Below are 19,840 nucleotides of genomic sequence, written 5' to 3'. Positions count from 1 at the left end.
GTCCACTGTGCGGCATTCATCCTTCGCTGTTGCCATTTCTAATGCAAAGTAGCGTATATTTACTGTAAGTAGACTTGTGATGGAAGCACTCAAAACTTCAACAAAAGATGACGGGTAGAAGACGCTGTTGAAGTGGTGGCACGTAAATAAGACCGCCCGCAAAACGTATTCTATGTAAAATAATATTAATTTCAAAAACGCATCACAACGTTTGCTTTTTTTCTTCTTTATCACTCATTTCTGTTTACTACAGACTTTATGAGAGCCAACGATGCCGACTGCTAGGATGTTCATATAATGTCTCATAATGTTCAAATAATGGCTCATAATGTTCATTTAATGGCTCATAATGTTCATATAATGTCTCATAATGTTCATATAATGTCTCATAATGTTCATATAATGTCTCATAATCCTCGCAAAGACACAGGGTGGCGGCCCAGGGGGAATAAGCGCTCTTTTGTGTTGTTCTCACCATTTCCAGGTCCTAAATGTCTGTCAAAGTGTCCCAACTTATCAGATGACCTCCTCAGACGTCTCATGTCCAGGTGAGATGTAAGATTTATGATGTAGAAGGAACTAACAGGGAAGTGAGAACGCGGCAGACCACTCGATGGTGGAATCTTAAGCACACACGGAAGTGATGACGACGCCGATCTAAGTAGTTGGTCTGTGTTAGCATTAATAATTACAATATCACTAGTTCTTGGTTAAAATTCAAGTCACGAAATGTAAATGGAGAATTGTTGGAATTCGCTTTTTGAAGGGTTATTTGTTGGATTTAATGGGCGGAATAGTGGAGCTCCCATTGGCTCCACTTTCAGCTGATTTTTTAAATTTAATATTTAGAATGTCATATAGAGTTTGTGACGAACCCCAAGATGCAGAGAAGGCGGCAGGCATTGCGCAGGAAAACATGATTTAATCTTTAAAAATGAAAAAACACAAACCAGGAACTAGGTACAGCCAAGCTGGAAAATGGGAAACAGGATCCAGCAAACAGGAACTAGCAACAAAAAGACAGCACGCTGCAAACAGCTTCAGGTTCTACGACAAGCATTAATGACATTGACAGGCAGTGGTGACATCGACACAACAATAATCCAGCTCTGACTGGAGGACAAAGCAGGTAAAAATAGGAGTGGGCTGATTGACACCAGGTGTGGCCAAGTGCCAATCAGCCGCAGCTAAAGAAAAACAGCGCTCAGGAAGAAATGCAGGAAATGACCAAAATATAAGCGCTGACAGGAAACAAAGACATACACAGAGGAAAAATTAAAACCTAACCAAACTGCCAGGGACGAACCGGACATAGAATGCATTTGAAAAAATCCATCCGTCACGATGCCTTTCATAATGATTGTGAACCATAGGCAAAATTGACAAGAAAGTGCATTTCCCCTTTAAGCGATTCTGGTCCGATGGAACGAGCATTTCCTCACCAGAACACGGACGTGTCTCCAGGACTTGTGTAACGTTCATATTGTTGTTACTCAGCCAGCGTTTGTGGCTCTGATGGATCTTTACTTTATCCCAATAAACATCTGTTCAGTATTTGAACATAAAAGTGTTTGATTGTGAGGCATTAAAAGCCACAAAATGCAAGGGGTCCATCAGAACCACAAACGCTGGCTGAGTAACAACAATATGCTGCTGAGCCGCCTCCGCTTGAGATGGTTTCCTGTGGACAGGACTCTCGCTGCTGTCTTGGAACCGCTTGAACTGAACTCTCGCGGCTGTGTTGGAGCCACTATGGATTGAACTTTCACAGTATCATGTTAGACCCGCTCGACATCCATTGCTTTCGGTCCCCTAGAGGGGGGGGGGGGGGGTTGCCCACATCTGAGGTCCTCTCCAAGGTTTCTCATAGTCAGCATTGTCACTGGCGTCCCACTGGATGTGAATTCTCCCTGCCCACTGGGTGTGAGTTTTCCTTGCCCTTTTGTGGGTTCTTCCGAGGATGTCGTAGTCGTAATGGTTTGTGCAGTCCTTTGAGACATTTGTGATTTGGGGCTATATAAATAAACATTGATTGATAAACATTGATTGATTGATATGAACGTTGCACGGAAAATTTCTCTGCCAGTTTCTGCATCCCACAGGGATTCTTCTTTCGTGTTTCTGCACCTGCGCTTCCCACACAAGGTTGCAACACTGTTTGTCAACACTGTCTGCTCTCATTTTCTCGCACATTTGACCCTCTGATGTTATATGTACCTACACTATGTCCTCCTGTCTAGGCCTGGTGTGTGTGTGTGTGTGTGTGTGTGTGTGTGTGTGTGTGTGTGTGTGTGTGTGTGTGTGTGTGTGTGTGTGTGAGTGTGTGTGTGTGTGTGTGTGGTACACAGAACATCAATTTCCAGACTTCTATTAGCCCCGGGTCCAGTGGACCCGGACATCTTATATGTAATAGAAATGTGTAGGTGGGGTGTATTGTGTGTGGTCATTAAATATGTATTCTGATATATGTTCTTCACAGAAACTGAGCCAAAGTCAGTGAGTCTCAGTTTGAAAAATTTATTAATTGTATCACTTCTCTTTTAATAAACGGTGAAAATGGGTCCCACAGACCCCAACACCAGACAAGGGTTTAAACTGGTTGTTTTGTATCCAACAATGGGTCAACATGTGCATAAATATTTGTCCACATGGTCACACACATGCGGTCTGTGCATGACTCCATGGCCAGGCTGTGATTGGTTCTCGTGCTGTTGCTATGGCAGTAGTTGCGCGAGGCAACAGATGAGGGATCAGCGCGGCCCGTCGGCATCCTCCCGTGGTCATGGCAACAGACAGGAAGTGGGGAGCGATGGAGTTAAAGGCCAGTGTTTATGTAGTAGATCTGGATGAAAACTCCTCTATTGGATTGTGTTGTATTTTTTTTTTTGGTCTAAGAGGATGATTCACATTGACATCCACATTGGCTAAAAGCTACCACACACACACACACGCACACACACACGCACACACACACACACACACACACACACAGGCCTGATAATCCTCCACCACAAGATGAGTATTAACATGTGCGTATGTATCTGAGGCGTCATCTTGGAAAGAAAATATCCCTGAATGATATCATCTTTAGGAGTTCAATAGTCAAGGCTCGCCATCTCAGTTTCTGAGAGAGCAGATTGTAAACCGTGTGCTCTTGTCTCTCGGCCAGGTGATGGCGTGCGGCCGATGGGCACCCCGTAACCTGGCCACACCCTCACGCCTCATCTGATCGCATCTCATCCTCCATTTTCTACATTTGAGCCCCTCCCCCTCCTCGCCATGACTGAGACGCCGCAGGACGCCCAGCTGGACCTGGAGCTCAGCCCCAGGCTGCTGGATGGGTGCGAGGACTCGGGCCGCTACAAGGTGGTCCCCTCGGTGGTCTGCTCCATGTGCTGCCTCTTTGGCGTCATTTACTGCTTCTTTGGTGAGTCCAACAGTCCGCCGCTCTCAACGTTGTGTCATTTTCAACCCGTGTGTTGTTGACGGAAGACATTTCTCGCTCATCTTGAATGAATGAATGAATGAAATCAGTTTCATTAAGTCATATAATCAACCTTTAAAGGGGAACATTATCAGCAGACCTATGTAAGCGTCAATATATACCTTGATGGTGCAGAAAAAAGACCATCTATTTTTTTAACCGATTTCCGAACTCTAAATGGGTGAATTTTGGCGAATTAAACGCCTTTCTGTTTATCTCGCTGGAGGCGATGACGTCAGAATGTGACGTCGCCGAGGTAACACACCCACCATTTTCATTTTCAACACATTACAAACACCGGGTCTCAGCTCTGTTATTTTCCGTTTTTCGACTATTTTTTGGAACCTTGGAAACATCATGCCTGGTGGGTGTGTTGTCGGAGGGTGTAACAACACTAACAGGGAGGGATTCAAGTTGCACCACTGGCAAGAAATCTGCCGCCAGACCCCCATTGAATGTGCCAGAGTGTCTCCACATTTGACCGGCGATGCTAAGACAGACATGGCACAGAGATGTATGGATAACCTGCAGATGCATTTGCAACCATAGTCAACGAAATCACAGAGGTGAGTTTTGTTGATTTTGCCAGCTAATCGATGCTAACATGCTACGCTAATCGATGCTAACATGCTATTTACTGGCGGTGCTAAAGCAGACATGGCACAGAGATGTATGGATAACCTGCAGATGCATTTGCAACTATAAAGTCAACGAAATCACAGAGGTGAGTTTTGTTGATTTTGCCAGCTAATCGATGCTAACATGCTACGCTAATCGATGCTAACATGCTATTTACTGGCGGTGCTAAAGCAGACATGGCACAGAGATGTATGGATAACCTGTAGATGCATTTGCAACTATATTACGTTTCCTTCCACCCACATTCAATGTGAAACAAACACTTACCAATCGACAGATTTAAGTTGCTCCAGTGTCAAAAGATGCGAAAGTCCTGATCGTTTGGTCCGCACATTTTACCGGCGATGCTAACATAGCTATTCGGCCATGCTATGGCTATGAATAGCGTCAATAGCTATTGGCTCAATAGCTTCAGTTTCTTCTTCAATATTTTCATACTCCAACCATCTGTTTCAATACATGCGTAATCTGTTGAATCGCTTAAGTCGCTGAAATCCGAGTTTGAATCCGAGCTAATGTCGCTATATCTTGCTGTGGTATTCCCATTGTTTGTTTACATTGGCAGCACTGTGTGACGTCACAGGGAAATGGCCAGTGTCTTCGCAGAGAGCGAAAATAAGGCACTTTAAAGCTTTATTTAGGGATATTCCGAGACCGGTAACATTTTGAAAAAAACTTCAAAAAATACAACAAGCCACTGGGAACTGATTTTTATTGTTTTTAACCCTTTTGAAATTGTGATAATGTTCCCCTTTAACCATTTTGTGTGAACACTTTAACAGTACAGATGCTACATATTTAACAATCATACACATTTACGCTCTAAAAGAAAAGAAGACAGAAAAAGGAATAGGCTGAAGCCCAAGACTATTCACTTCAACCTTCACTGAAAATAAGATTACCTGGAATAAAAATGTTCAAAAAATCAATGGGATGAAAGTAATCTTTACTATGTTTTATCCATTATTTCACCTTTCAAGGCTTTCTTAAAGCTTAACCAAGAACTACATGTCTTCTGCTCATCACTGAGCTTCTTCCACAATTTAACTTCTAAAAGTGGAATACATTTGTATTTTATATTCTTTCTTACTTCACTTATGTGTGTTGGATCCACTAGGGATTGAACTTTCCCAATAACATGTTAGACCCGCTCGACATCCATTGCTTTCGGTCCCCTAGTGGGGGGGGGGAGTCCTCTCCAAGGTTCTCATAGTCATCATTGTCACCGACGTCCCACTGGGTGTGAGTTTTTCCTTGCCCTTATGTGGGCCTACCGAGGATGTCGTGGTGGTTTGTGCAGCCCTTTGAGACACTTGTGATTTAGGGCTATGTAAATAAACATTGATTGATTATTTCAAAAGTCAATATCCCCGTAAAATTACATTTTTTTCCTCTTGATTGAAATAAGCTAAGAATACAAACTGGAAGGCTGTTGTTCTTTACTCCAAACATATTTTCCATATTTTTTGTAAAACCACAATATCTGACCATTTTAACACATTAGAACTTATGAATGATGGATTAGTGTGTTCATAGTAGCACACTTTGTGTATTATTATAATGACCCTTGTTTTGAAGTTTATTTATTGGCTATTTGTTTTGTAAACATTTCCCCAAACTTCAACACAATATGTTATATGTGGGAAAATATCAATCAATCAATGTTTGTTTCTATAGCCATAAATCACAAGTGTCTCAAAGGGCTGCACAAGCCACAACGCCATCCTCGCCTCAGATCACACATCAGGGCAAGGAAAAACTCAACACAAAGGGACAATGAGAACCCTTGGAGGGTACCGCAGATGTGAGGACCCCCTGGGCGACCGATGCAGTGGACGTCGAGTGGATCTAACATAATAGTGTGAGAGTCCAGTCCATAGTGGATCTAACATAATAGTGAGAGTCCAGTCCATAGTGGATCTAACATAATAGTGTGAGAGTCCAGTCCATAGTGGATCTAACATAATAGTGAGAGTCCAGTCCATAGTGGATCTAACATAATAGTGTGAGAGTCCAGTCCAGCAGGAGATCATCCTGAGTGGAGACAGGTCAGCATCACAGAGATGAACCCCAAATGATGCACAGATGAGCCAGCGCTTTATCCGTGGCCACCCAACCTGTGCCCCCCCCCCCCTCCCCCCCTCCACGCAGCAGAGGAGGGCACAGCATAAAAGAGAGACGGCAGATCAACTGGTCTTAAAAGGGGGTCTATCTAAAGGCTAGAGTATACAAATGAGTTTTAAGATGGGACTTAAATGCTTCTACTGAGGTAGCATCTCCAACTGTTACTGCTAGAACATTCCAGAGTACTGGAGCCCCAATAGAAAATGCTCTTTAGCCCGCAGACTTTTTTTGGGCTCTGGGAATCACTAATAAGCCTTCAACTTCAACACAATGTGTTAAATATGGAAAAATAAAAGAATAAAATAACATATGCAGACATGTCTTATTCAGCATGTGTCAGAATTTGGATATGTTTCCCTTCATATATTCAAGATAATTTATGATCAATTATTATTCCCAAGGATTTTGTTTCATATACTCCATCAATTTCCACTGGATTTAATTGAAATGTTGCTCCTAAATGTGTCCTCGCACCACCAAACACCATCAATGCAGTTTTCTTCTCATTTGATGATAACTTATTCATATAAAGGCCTTTTTTTAGCCGACTCATCTCCAGCTGTGCAATCTGCTCCAGGCTACCGCTGCTTCAAGGCCGTGATGTTCCTGACCGGCCTGATGTTTGGCTCCGTGGTCATCTTCATGCTCTGCTACAAGGAGCGCGTGCTGGACACCCAGCTGAGTGTGGAGGCTTCCGTGGGCATCGGCCTGGGCATCGGCACGCTCTGCGGCCTGGTCACCATGCTGGTCCGCAGCGTGGGCCTCTTCATGGTGGGCCTGCTGCTGGGCCTGCTGGTGGCCGTCGCCACGCTGGTGGGCATGGAGGAGCTCTCCCACAGCCCGCCGCGCTCCGTCTGGGTGCCGCTGGGCGTGCTGCTGGGTCTGGGCATGCTTTTCGCCGTTCTCACCCTCCAGTGGCAGCGCATCTTCACCACGCTCTCCACGGCGGTTTTCGGTGCGGCCGTCATCACTGTGGCGCTGGACTACTTTGTGGAGTTCTTCGCGCTGGTTTTCTACACGTACGAGCGCATCAAAGCGGTGCCTGGCAAGCCGGTTTGCTGGATTACATGGGTGGTGCTGGGGGTGTGGCCCGCGCTCACCCTGCTGGGGGTCATGGTCCAGTGGAAGGTGACCGCCGAAGGCTACTCACATACCAAGGGTGAGGATCAATGGTGGTAGTATGTCCCGTCTCATGGGCTGCATCTTTGGACCAGTCATAACGAGAGATGTCCGATAATGGCTTTTTTGCCGATACCGATATCGTCCAACTCTTAATTACCCATTCCAATATCAAGCGATACCAATATATACAGAGGTGGAATGAACACATTATTATGCGGGATTTTGTTGTGATGCCCCACTTGATGCATTAAACAAAGTAACAAGGTTTTCCAAAATAAATCATCTCAAATTGAAGTGAATTGTGAAGTGAATTATATTTATATAGCGCTTTTTCTCTAGTGACTCAAAGCGCTTTACATAGTGAAACCCAATATCTAAGTTACATTCAAACCAGTGAGGGTGGCACTGGGAGCAGGTGGGTCAAGTGTCTTGCCCAAGGACACAACGGCAGTGACTAGGTTGGCAGAAGCGGGAATCGAACCTGCAACCCTCAAGTTGCTGGCACGGCCACTCTACCAACCGAGCTGTGTAATCTGCTCCAGGCCAACATGGCACTGTTATATTTATTTTTCAAGTAACAAAGTGCATTATTTTTTGTAACATGCCTCAAAACAGCAGCTTGGAATTTGGGACATGCGGGGTCGAGTTGGAGGGGTAGGGGGGGGGTGTATATTGTAGCGTCCCGGAAGAGTTAGTGCTGCAAGGGGTTCTGGGTATTTGTTGTGTTATGGTGTGGATGTTCTCTCGAAATCTGTTTGTCATTCTTGTTAGTGTGGTGCATATTTGTAACAGTGTTGGCGTTGTTTATACGGCCACCCTCAGTGTGACCTGTATGGCTGTTGAGTATCAGGTATCGGCAAAAAAGCCATTATCAGACATCTCTAATGCTGATACTTTTTACTTCAATTGTTTTTACATTTTTTAATGATTAAGAGTTTTTTCAGTTTATCATAATTATAATCAGTTTAAAACTCAGGAGAGATTTGAGGCAAATAAAAACATATATTTTTTTATTATCTGATTGATTGATTGATTGATTGATACTTTTATTAGTAGATTGCACAGTACAGTACATATTCCGTGCAATTGACCACTAAATGGTAACACCCCAATAAGTTTTTCAACTTGTTTAAGTCGGGGTCCACGTTAATCAATTCACGGTAATGCAATGGTATTTGTGAAAAATGTACAAGTACATGAGCTTCAAGAGGTCGTCACCTGAAATGGTTTTCACTTCACAGGTGTGCTTGAAGCTCATGGAGAGAATGCCAAGAGTGTGCAAAGCAGTAATTCAAGCAAAAGGTGGCTATTTTGAAGAAACTCCAATATAAAACATTCATCCATCCATCCATTTTCTACCTCTTATCCCTTTCGGGGTCGCGGGGTGGGGGAGCCTATCTCAGCTGCATTCAGGCGGATGGCAGAGTACAGCCTGGACAAGTCAACACCTCGAATATAAAAAACGATTTCAGTTATATCTGTTGGGATGTCGCATGGCTGCAGTTGTGTGTCCCCGAGTATGCAAGAATCCAGGAGAGTTGCGTGGAGGTAAGATGAATTTAATACACAAAAGAAAATAACAAAAGCAAACATAAAGCAGTCGTGCAGATAAACGTTCTCAACATAATATTATCATCGAGCACTGAGGAGTGCTCGAGTGAAACATAAATAGACACTAGTGTGATTGACAGCAGGTGTGAACCGCTGCCAATCAACGAAAAGAGAAAAATAGTGCTCCGTGAATAAAAACAGGAAATACAACAAAATAAGAGCACTGAACCGGAAGTAAATACAAAAACACAAAAAACTAACAGAAATGAAGTGACACATCGTTACAGGACCTCCCCCTCAAGGAACAGATACCAGATGTTCCCTGGGAAAGAAAAAAAAATGGAAAAAAGTCCAAAATGTAAGGGAGGGTGGAGGGAGGATTTGGTGGAGGGTTGCCAAACCTCGTGTCCCCGCAGCCAGCGAGGGAAAGTCAGGTGGCGGCGCCGCGTAGAGCGCCGCTGGAACTGGCGAGGCGGGCGGCCAGGGAACGGCCAAATCACTGGCCGAAAAAGAGGAGAGTGCGCAGGGCACGGCCACATCCACGGCCGACGTAGAAGCGGGCGCGCTGAAGCAGGCCGGGAAGCAGAAGACGTAACCGGCGGCGTGGAAACCGCAGGCGTCATCAACGGCGTGGAAGTGGCAGATGTCATCGGCGGCGTGAAAGCGGCAGACGTCATCGGCGGCGTGAAAGCGGCAGACGTCATCGGCGGCGTGAAAGCGGCAGACGTCATCGGCGGCGTGAAAGCGGCAGACGTCATCGGCGGCGTGAAAGCGGCAGACGTCATCGGCGGCGTGAAAGCGGCAGACGTCATCGGCGGCGTGAAAGCGGCAGACGTCATCGGCGGCGTGAAAGCGGCAGACGTCATCGGCGGCGTGAAAGCGGCAGACGTCATCGGCGGCGTGAAAGCGGCAGACGTCATCGGCGGCGTGAAAGCGGCAGACGTCATCGGCGGCGTGAAAGCGGCAGACGTCATCGGCGGCGTGAAAGCGGCAGACGTCATCGGCGGCGTGAAAGCGGCAGACGTCATCGGCGGTGTTGAAGCGGCAGGCGTCATCGGCGGCGTGAAAGCGGCAGATGACGCCGGGCGAGGAGCAGCAAATGCTGGCCGAGGAATAGCGGATGCCGGCGGTGACGAAGCCCGGCGTGGTGCTGCTCTTGGCGGCGTTGGGGCTCGGCGTGGAGCCGGCGTTGGGGCTCGGCGTGGAGCCGGCGTTGGGGCTCGGCGTGGAGCCGGCGTTGGGGCTCGGCGTGGAGCCGGCGTTGGGGCTCGGCGTGGAGCCGGCGTAGGGGCTCGGCGTGGAGCCGGCGTAGGGGCTCGGCGTGGAGCCGGCGTAGGGGCTAGGCGTGGAGCCGGCGTAGGGGCTAGGCGTGGAGCCGGCGTAGGGGCTAGGCGTGGAGCCGGCGTTGGGGCTGTGCGAAAGCCCGCCAGGCACGTAGATGTCTCCGTGGAAGGAGACGCTTGCGAAGATGACAGCAGTGTGTGCCTGGCTGCACCGCAGTGTATTGTGGGCCCCCCTCCACTAGGCGGCTGCCAGAAACCGTCCACACTTGCGGGAAGACATGCCTGCTCGTCGGCGTCCCCCGGTGCGAAAACCAGGGACGGGCGGGAGGAGGCCAGGAAGAGGGACGAAGACACGTCCCGCGCCGAGTCCCAGCAGGAGGACAAAAGTGACCTCACTGTGGGCTCCACTGGAGCTCTCGGCGATCCAAAAAAGAGAGCGGGAGCTGGCAGAAAGAGCAGCCGGGGAGCAGCCGCTGGAAGCTGCGTAGGAGCAGGGAGAAGCAGCTCAGCAGACGACGGGAAGGATGGCGGCGGCGGACGTGCCGGTCGGAGAGCCGCAGTAGGCGACGGAGCCGCAGGAGCCGCGAGACGTGAAGGAGGAGGTGGGCGCGCCGGTCGGTGAGACGTAGCCGGCAGCGTTGCCGAGAGGAAGGATGGCGGCGGAGGACGCGCCGGTCGGTGAGCCGTAGCCGGTAGCGTTGCCGCGGGAGCCGCGAGGCATGCAGGAAGTGGCGGACGTGCTGGTCGGAGAGCCGTAGTCAGCCGTCGAGCCGAGAGGAAAGATGGCGGCGGGGGACGCGCCGGTCGGAGAGCCGAAGCCGGTGGCGTTGCCGCGGGGAGAGGGTCCGCGTCTGTAGGCTGGGACCGCACAAACCTGGCCTTCAAGTCCTCCAGGAATTGTGCGGTCCAGAACGTCGGCTGAGGATTGCCGACAGGGATTCTCGCGAGGACACTTTCTTCTGGCTCGATGATACTGTTGGGATGTCGCATGGCTGCAGTTGTGTGTCCCCGAGTATGCAAGAATCCAGGAGAGTTGCGTGGAGGTAAGATGAATTTAATACACAAAAGAAAATAACAAAAGCAAACATAAAGCAGTCGTGCAGATAAACGTTCTCAACATAATATTATCATCGAGCACTGAGGAGTGCTCGAGTGAAACATAAATAGACACTAGTGTGATTGACAGCAGGTGTGAACCGCTGCCAATCAACGAAAAGAGAAAAATAGTGCTCCGTGAATAAAAACAGGAAATACAACAAAATAAGAGCACTGAACCGGAAGTAAATACAAAAACACAAAAAACTAACAGAAATGAAGTGACACATCGTTACAATATCACCTTTTTTTGTTAAGTACATAACTCCACAAGTGGGGCGGTATAGCTGGGTTGGTAGAGTGGCCGTGCCAGCAACTGGAGGGTTCCAGGTTCGATCCCCGCTTCCGCCATCCTAGTCACTGCCGTTGTGTCCTTGGGCAAGACACTTTACCCACCTGCTCCCAGTGCCACCCACACTGCTTTAAATGTCACTTAGATATTGGATTTCACCATGTAAAAAGCGCTTTGAGTCACTAGAGAAAAGCGCTATATAAATATAATTCACAATTCACTCCACATGTGTTCATTGATAGTTTTGATGTGACTATCTACAATGTAAATAGTCATGAAAATAAAGAAAACACATTGAATGAGGAGAAGGTGTGTCTAAACTTTTGGCCTGTACTGTATGTACGTGTCATTTCTTAGTTTTTTATTTTTAATAACTTTCAAAAAGGTCAAAAAATTGAGGTATTGCATGTAGAATTGTGAGAATAAAATTGACTTTATTACATTTTGGAATAACTAATGTGGAGAGAGTCAATCTTCATATAATACAATACCTATATAATATAATTTGGCCGTATCAACAAAATAAAACATTGCCTTCCTTTTTCACTTTTCTTCCATGCAATTGTTTGACTATGACTTAAGTCAATGTTGCCAAAATAAAAGCACGGGACTTTTTCCTTCAGTTTGCAAACAATATATGAAGTATGAGGTCCAAACACGTGACACCTGTTACGTTATATTATCTGTTACACTAAAATATTTCATTTTGAATACTAAGGCAACAGTAGCAGGAGAAAGTGATACATTAATAGTACACTTTATTGTCAAAAGTATTTGTCCACCTGCCTTGACTCACATATGAAGTTGAAGTGCCGTCCCATTCCTAAGCCATAGTGTTCAATCTGACCTTTTGCAGCTATTACAGCTTCAAGTCTTCTGGGAAGGCTGTCCACAAGGTTGTGGAGTGTCTTTATAGCAATTTTCCACCGTTTTTTCAAAAGTGCATTGGTGAGGTCACACACTGATGTTGGTGGAGAAGGCCTGGCTCTCAGTCTCCGTTGTAATTCATCCTGAAGGTGTTCTATCGGGTTCAGGTCAGGACTCTGTGCAGGCCAGTCAAGTTCATTCATGCCAAAGACTATAAAAATGGGAGCCATTACCTCCCTGCTTGGCACACAGCATCAAGGGTTGGAATTTGGGGTTAAATCATCAAAAATGATTCCCGGGCGCGGTCACCACTGCTGCCCACTGCTCCCCTCACCTTCCAATGGGTGATCAAGGGTGATGGGTCAAATGCAGAGAACAATTTCACCACACCTAGTGTGTGTGTGTGACAAACATTGCTACTTTAACTTTTAACTTTATGGACCTTGCTTTGTGCACTTGTGCACAGTCATGTTGGAAAAGGAAGGGGCCCCGCTCCAAACTGCTACCACAAGGTTGGGAGCATGGAATTGTCCAAAATGTTTTGGCATCCTGGAGCATTCAAAGTTAATTTCACTGGAACTAAGGGGCCAAGCCCAACTCCTGGAGCGGACCCCTTTCTCTTCCAACCACCAGTGCACAAAGCAAGGTCCATAAAGACATGGATGACAGAGTCTGGCGTGGATTGATTGATTGAAACTTTTATTAGTAGATTGCACAGTACAGTACATATTCCGTACAATTGACCACTAAACGGTAACACCCCAATAAGTTTTTCAACTTGTTTAAGTCGGGGTCTACGTGAATAAATTCATGGTAACTTGACTGGCCTGCACAGAGTCCTGACCTGAACCCAACAGGCCTCATGCGTGCACAGAGTAGTCCAAAGGGTGCAGCCCCTGAATTGGGACACAGCAACATTCTTTCCGTGTGTCAGCCGGCTAGTTCTTGCTCATTTCAGCAGCTAACTGAGCCACCTTCATCCCCAGTCATCATCAGTCGGCAGCAGAGGCGGATGCAGGTGATGCGGATTCGTCAAAGGGACGACCGCTACCGCCACAAGAAGAAGAAGAAGAAGCATCAGGGGTCCTCCAGTCAACAGCAAGCCAAGCAACTCCACCAGGACCCCGCCTACCGCCGCAAGCCCAACCCTATTCGCCGCTACGACACTGATGTCCTCTCGCCGGTGAGTAGAGGCCGTGGACGCCTGTTCTCAAACACACATTCCCTTTTCCAGTATTACACACCGCGATGACCTCTACAGCATATTTCACCTATGAAACTTTCTCTACTGTCCTACAAGTCTACTCTAATAGTCAGAAAAAGGTAACCTACACTTTTTGTTGGATTGTGTTCGATTCCAATGTGAGACAAGAACATACACCATATTGCCAAAAGTATTTGGCCACCTGCCTTGAAGATGCCATCCCAGGGAATTGTCCAAAATGTTTTGGTATCCTGGAGCATTCAAAGTAGTTTCCACTGGAACCAACTCCTGAAAAACAACCCCACACCATAATTCCTCCTCCACCAAATTTCACACTCCGCACAATGGAGTCCGAAATGTTGCGTTCTCCTGGCAACCTCCAAACCCAGACTGGTCCATCAGGTTGCCAGATGGAAAAGTGTGATTCATCAGTCCAGAGAAGGTGTCTCCACTGCTCTAGAGTCCAGTGGTGATGTCCTTTACACCAGTGGTCCCCAACCTTTTTGTATCCGCGGACCGGTCAACGCTTAATAATTAGTCCCGCGGCCCAGGGGCGGGGGGGGGGGGGGGGGGGGGGGCGGCGGGGGGGGGGGGGGTCCTTTTCTTCAAGTCTTCTGGGAAGGCTGTCCACAAGGTTGTGGAGTGTCTTTATAGCAATTTTCCACCATTTTTTCAAAAGTGCATTGGTGAGGTCACACACTGATGCTGGTGGAGAAGGCCTGTCCTTTTTTTTTTTTCTTTGTCATGAAAAAGGGACGCTTTTGTCATGAAAAAGGGAGGTTTTTGTGGTTGGTGCACTAATTGTAAGTGTATATAGTGTTTTTTATGTTGATTTAATAAAAAATAAAAAAAAAGTTATTTTATATTTATTTATTAATTTTTTTTCTAATAGAAATTAATAAAAAATTCTTCTGCGGCCCGGTACTGGGCCGTGGCCCGGTGGTTGGGGACCACTGCTTTACACCACTGCATCCCACGCTTTGCATTGGACTTGCTGATGTATGGCTTAGATGCAGCTGCTCGGCCATGGAAAGCCATTCCATGAAGCTCTCTGCGTACTGTACGTGGGCTAATTGGAAGGTGACATGAAGTCTGGAGCTGTGTAGCAAGTGACTGTGCAGAAAGACTTTGCACTATGCTGACCTCTCTGTCAGTTTACCTGGCCTACCACTAGGTGGCTGAGTTGCTGTTGTTCCCAAACTCTTCACTTTTCTTATAATAAAGTTGACTTTGGAATATTTAGCAGCGAGGAAATTTCAGGACTGGATTTGTTGCACAGGTGGCATCCTACGACAGTTCCACGCTGGAAATCACTGAGAGCGGCCCATTCTTTCACAAATGTTTGTAGAAACAGTCTCCATGCCTAAGTGCTTGATTTGATACACCGGGCCAAGTGACAACTGATTCTCATCATTTGAATGGGTGGCAAAATACTTTTGCCAATATAGTGTATGTCTTTTGCTATTCTGTGCACCTGTATTAAAAGAAAAAATGGCTAAGGATGCAGATAAAGGGAATAATATTGTCACAAGTTGTTGGTAACGAACCCCAAGATGCAGAGAAGGCGGCAGGCATTGTGCGGGAAAACCTCATTTAACGTCCATGAAATAAAGACAGAAAACACAAACCAGAAACTAGGAGGACAAACTGGAAACAGGGAACCGGGATCCAGCAAACAGTAACTACGAACACAAATTCAGTAAGCTACAAACAGCTACAGAATATAGCTTACCGCTACCGCATACAGCTACACTGTCGTCGACACGATAGGTAGGAAAAGCAATAATCCAGTACAGACCGGATGGGAAGGCAGGTTCAAATAGCACCGGGCTGATTGACACCAGGTGTGGCCAGGTGCCAATCAGCCACAGCCGAGGGGACACATTACTCAGGGAGACAAACAGGAAGCAGAAACAAAACAAGAGCGCTGACAGGAAATACTACACACACACAGAGGAAAAACTAAAACACAACCAAACTGTCAGAGGCAAGCCTGACAACAATCTAATAACCCTTCAGCAGACCTGGGCAAATGAAGGCCCGGTTTTAGCCTTTTAATCCGGCCCTCCGGACATTACCTAATCATTATTTTAGGTATTTTAAGATGTAAAGTGTAGCTGTCATTATGATGTGCACTCATCTTTTCTAATCACCATAATTCTTCAACTATACGAAGTCTTCCAATGGGGGTTAAATCACCAGAAATGATTCCCGGGCGCGGCCACCGCTGCTGCCCACTGCTCCCCTCACCTCCCAGGGGGTGATCAAGGGTGATGGGTCAAATGCAGAGAATAATTTCACCACACCTAGTGTGTGTGTGACAATCATTGCTACTTTAACTTGACTTGTATATCGCTTTTCTACCTTCAAGGTACTCAAAGCACGTTGACCTAATATGTGTTACCTTCTAGTTTCATGTGGGATTCATGAAATGAGAGCAAATTCACAGGTTTTGTCAAAAATGTTGCTTCATATGTAGAGAATAAACTGCATGATGCATGTACATTAAAGGCCTACTGAAATGAGATGTTCTTATTTAAACGGGGATAGCAGGTCCATTCTATGTGTCATACTTCATCATTTTGCCATATTGCCATATTTTTGCTGAAAGGATTTAGTAGAGAACATCCACGATAGTGTTCGTAACTGTTGGTTGCTAATAAAGCCTTGCCCGTACTGGAAGTAGCAGACGATGTGCGCATGACGTCATGGGTTGTGGAGCTCCTCACATCCGAACATTGTTTACAATCATGGCCACCAGCAGCTAGAGCGATTCGGACCGAGAAGGCGAAAATTTCCCCATTAATTTGAGCGAGGATGAAAGATTCGTGAATGAGGAAAGTGAGAGTGAAGGACTAGAAAAAAAAAAAAAAGGCGAGGGCAGTGGGAGCGAGTCAGATGTTATTAGACACATTTACTAAGATGATTCTGGAAATCCCTTATCTGCTTATTGTGTTACTAGAGTTTTAGTGAGATTATATGGTTCCTGAAAGTCGGAGGGGTATGGCCACAGTTGTGGTGACCGCCAGTGTCTCTGAGGGAAGCCACGCGGCTGTAGGAGGACGCAAGTTCCGCTCATAACTACGGTAAGAGCCGACTTATTACCACAATTTTCTCACCGAAACCTGCCGGTTGACATGTGGTCGGGATCTATGTTCGCTTGACCGCTCTGTTCCATAGTAAAGCTTCACCTTTGGGAATTTTCTGTGTTGCTAAAGGCTTAAACTTCCCACCTCCATCTTTCTACTGTGACTTCTCCATTATTCATTGAACAAATTGCAAAAGATTCAGCAACACAGATGTCCAGAATACTGTGTAATTATGCGATTAAAGCAGACTACTTATAGCTTGGATCGGTCTGGGAAAAAAATGTCGGCTACAACCGGTGACGTCAAACGTACGCGTCATCATACTCACGTTTTCAACAGGACACTTCCCCGGAAATTTAAAATTGCAATTTAGTAAACTAAAGCGGCCGTATTGGCATGTGTTGCAATGTTAATATTTCATCATTGATATATAAACTATCAGACTGCGTGGTCGCTAGTAGTGGCTTTCAGTAGGCCTTTAAAGTTAAAGAAGCAATGATTGTCACACACACACACACACACACACACTAGGTGTGGCGAAATTATTCTCTGCATTTGACCCATCACCCTTGATCACCCCCTGGGAGGTGAGGGGAGCAGTGAGCAGCAGAGGTGGCCGCGTCCAGGAATCATTTTTGCTGATTTAACCCCCAATTCCCAGCCTTGATGCTGAGTGGCAAGCAGGGAGGTAATGGCTCCCATTTGTGTAGTCTTTGGTATAATTCGGCCGGGGTTTGAACTCACGACCTACCAATCTCAGCGCGGGCACTCTAACCACTATGCCACTGGTTGAGGGAACTTATTTAGTTACATGATCATCCTGTACTTAGATTTGACATGGATTTCATATTAACACCAATGGGTGCAAGTTAAAACTCTGCCAGACTTAATTCCACCTTTTATTATGACAAACATCATCACATGATTTATTCAGAAAGTATAAATAACTACAAATGAAGATAGAACACTATTAACTCCAACTTGTAACTGTGCTTGTTCTATTTAAAAAAAAACAATATGAACGTGTCTTTATGTGTAAGTTATCGTGCCGCTATTTTAGCAGTACGGCCCACTTGGGAATAGATTTTCCTCCATGTAGCCCTTGAGCTAAAATGAGTTTTGTCAGTTTCAAACACTGATGACATCTATTAAACGAGACAAGAAGCAAGGAATCAAACAGAGACAGAATTACATTTGGCTCAATTTGAGGAGAAACGTCTGGGCTGTACTCTTGCACAGTCTCCAGCACGCTCTGGCGAAAGATTGTACGCCACCTCTTTTTATTTGGACTTTCCCTGTTTACATAACAACAGCTGTATCTAAAGGAATGGGGGGGGGGGGGGGGGGGGTCTTGGATCAAAACAGATAACCCCTCCTGTCTCCTTCCATCGTACACAATGGAATTGTACAAGCCTTTGGCTGGGTACAACATAGACATCCTCTTGTCTCTTCACTCGGAACTCAGAGAACGGAAAGTTTTTTGATAATTTACATACAATTTTTCGGACAAGTTTGACACCCCTGATGGTCGTGTTTGGGGTGGACTGGCCGACCAGTTTGAGGTTCCACTGTACCCAAGGGGAATTTGAATGAATGAATGAATTAGACATGCAGAAAGGGTACGGCCAGCATGTTTCTCACATACAAGCCATTATTGAGTGCCATGGTTTCCGACTTGTAACTGTCTTCTTATTCCAGAGTTACATTCAGAGTTTCCGAGAGCGGCAGGTGCAGGCGCAGCCTTTCCCGCGACAGTTCCTTGGCGGGCCACATGCTGCAGTGGATCTGGGCTTTGACCCTGGCTCCGCGGCACCCCTCACCACCGCTGCAGGACCTTCACTACGGACCTAACGCCACCTGGACTCTTCAACCGGCAGTTCCGTACAGTGGATGGGAAACATCTACTGATGACCTCTCGCTACACACACACACACACACACACACACACACACACACACACACACACACACACACACTCCTATCCGAGGGTTGGCATCTGTTCCAGCGCCTCACACTGGATCAGGGATCACACCGCAGACTCACTTCAGGCACACGGGTCATCCTAACCTCTGATGCTCAGCCGGCAGGTGGTCCTTCTCCGTGCCATGTAGACTCCACAGCCACCTTCTCTATGGGATTTGCCCCACTTGGTGCTGGACCACAATGTCTTTAAGTGGATTTTGCCGTAACGGGTGCCTTGTCCCTTCCTGTGACGGGAGGGGGTGTTACTGGCAGGTCTCCACGGGCGAGCGACAGGGTCACATTCAGGGGGTGACATACCTTGAAGGTTAGCAAACGCAAGAAAGCCATATGTACAGCGGCACCCCGCCACAACTCACTTACGGTAACGAGGGCTGGAACGCTCACAAAATGAATCACACAGCTTCAGGACCCCAAAGATCATCTCTAGCAGGCACAATGGCTTGGAGGCGTCACTCTGTGCCAACCTCCAGTGGATGTTGACATCACTGTGCGGGCGACGCCATGAACAAGGCAAGGGTGTGAGCTTCATATTTACACCGTCACTGTAAAAAAATGTCTTGAGCTGAATAATAGAAAGAGAGAATGTACAAAATGTCTGCATGAGCTCCACCTTGAGCGTGGCTTCCTGGAGCCTCCAAACACCCAGCGAGACATTTATGTTCACCCAACTTTGTACAGAAGAACCTTTTTTTTTCTGTTTGATTTAACACCTTCTTATGATCGTATTTTTTAAGCTGTTTTCCGATTTGATGTGGTTATATTCCGACATTAAAGCATGCCTCTGTGCTGTCAGGGTGTGTTGTCTCGTGACACCAAGCCACACACACACACACACACACACACACACACACACACACACACTGTAAGCGGCTACACAAACTTTGGTTTATTTATTAAAGTGGCACCTGTTTACGTCAGCAATTTTTTTTTGTTCTTTTTTCTACAAGATCGGCGCATCTACGAAAGATTTATTGTCATTGTAGTCGAGATATACCGCACACACAAATGACACACAGTAATCTTTTCTTCATCCCTGTTAATCGGTTCCGGGCCTAACCGTGGGAAATTAATTTCCGTCCAGTAGGAATTATTACTTAAAATCAAATA

At 46.5% G+C, this 19,840-nt stretch overlaps 1 protein-coding gene across 8 annotated transcripts in view; it reads left to right on the top strand.

Moving 5' to 3' along the window:
• tmem198b (transmembrane protein 198b) overlaps positions 1-19,525 on the top strand; it is a 37,219-nt gene extending 17,694 nt beyond the window's left edge. For 6 of the 8 annotated variants that reach the window (XM_061889109.1, XM_061889110.1, XM_061889113.1 and 3 more), the window contains exons 2-5: positions 3,170-3,427; positions 6,792-7,406; positions 13,444-13,640; positions 18,449-19,525. In XM_061889109.1, coding sequence (XP_061745093.1) covers positions 3,280-3,427; positions 6,792-7,406; positions 13,444-13,640; positions 18,449-18,601 — 1,113 coding nt within the window. In that variant the 5' untranslated portion in view covers positions 3,170-3,279 and the 3' untranslated portion in view covers positions 18,602-19,525. The remainder of the gene's footprint in view (positions 1-3,169; positions 3,428-6,791; positions 7,407-13,443; positions 13,641-18,448) is intronic. The other 2 variants (XR_009804579.1, XM_061889115.1) reach the window with 2 other exon arrangements.
• Positions 19,526-19,840: the final 315 nt, after the last annotated feature.

This window comes from Nerophis ophidion, linkage group LG27 (genome assembly GCF_033978795.1).
Source record: "Nerophis ophidion isolate RoL-2023_Sa linkage group LG27, RoL_Noph_v1.0, whole genome shotgun sequence".
NCBI classification, from domain to species: domain Eukaryota; kingdom Metazoa; phylum Chordata; class Actinopteri; order Syngnathiformes; family Syngnathidae; genus Nerophis; species Nerophis ophidion.
The sequence above is the reverse complement of the archived record's forward strand: the minus strand, read 5'-3'. Positions and strand labels throughout refer to the sequence as shown.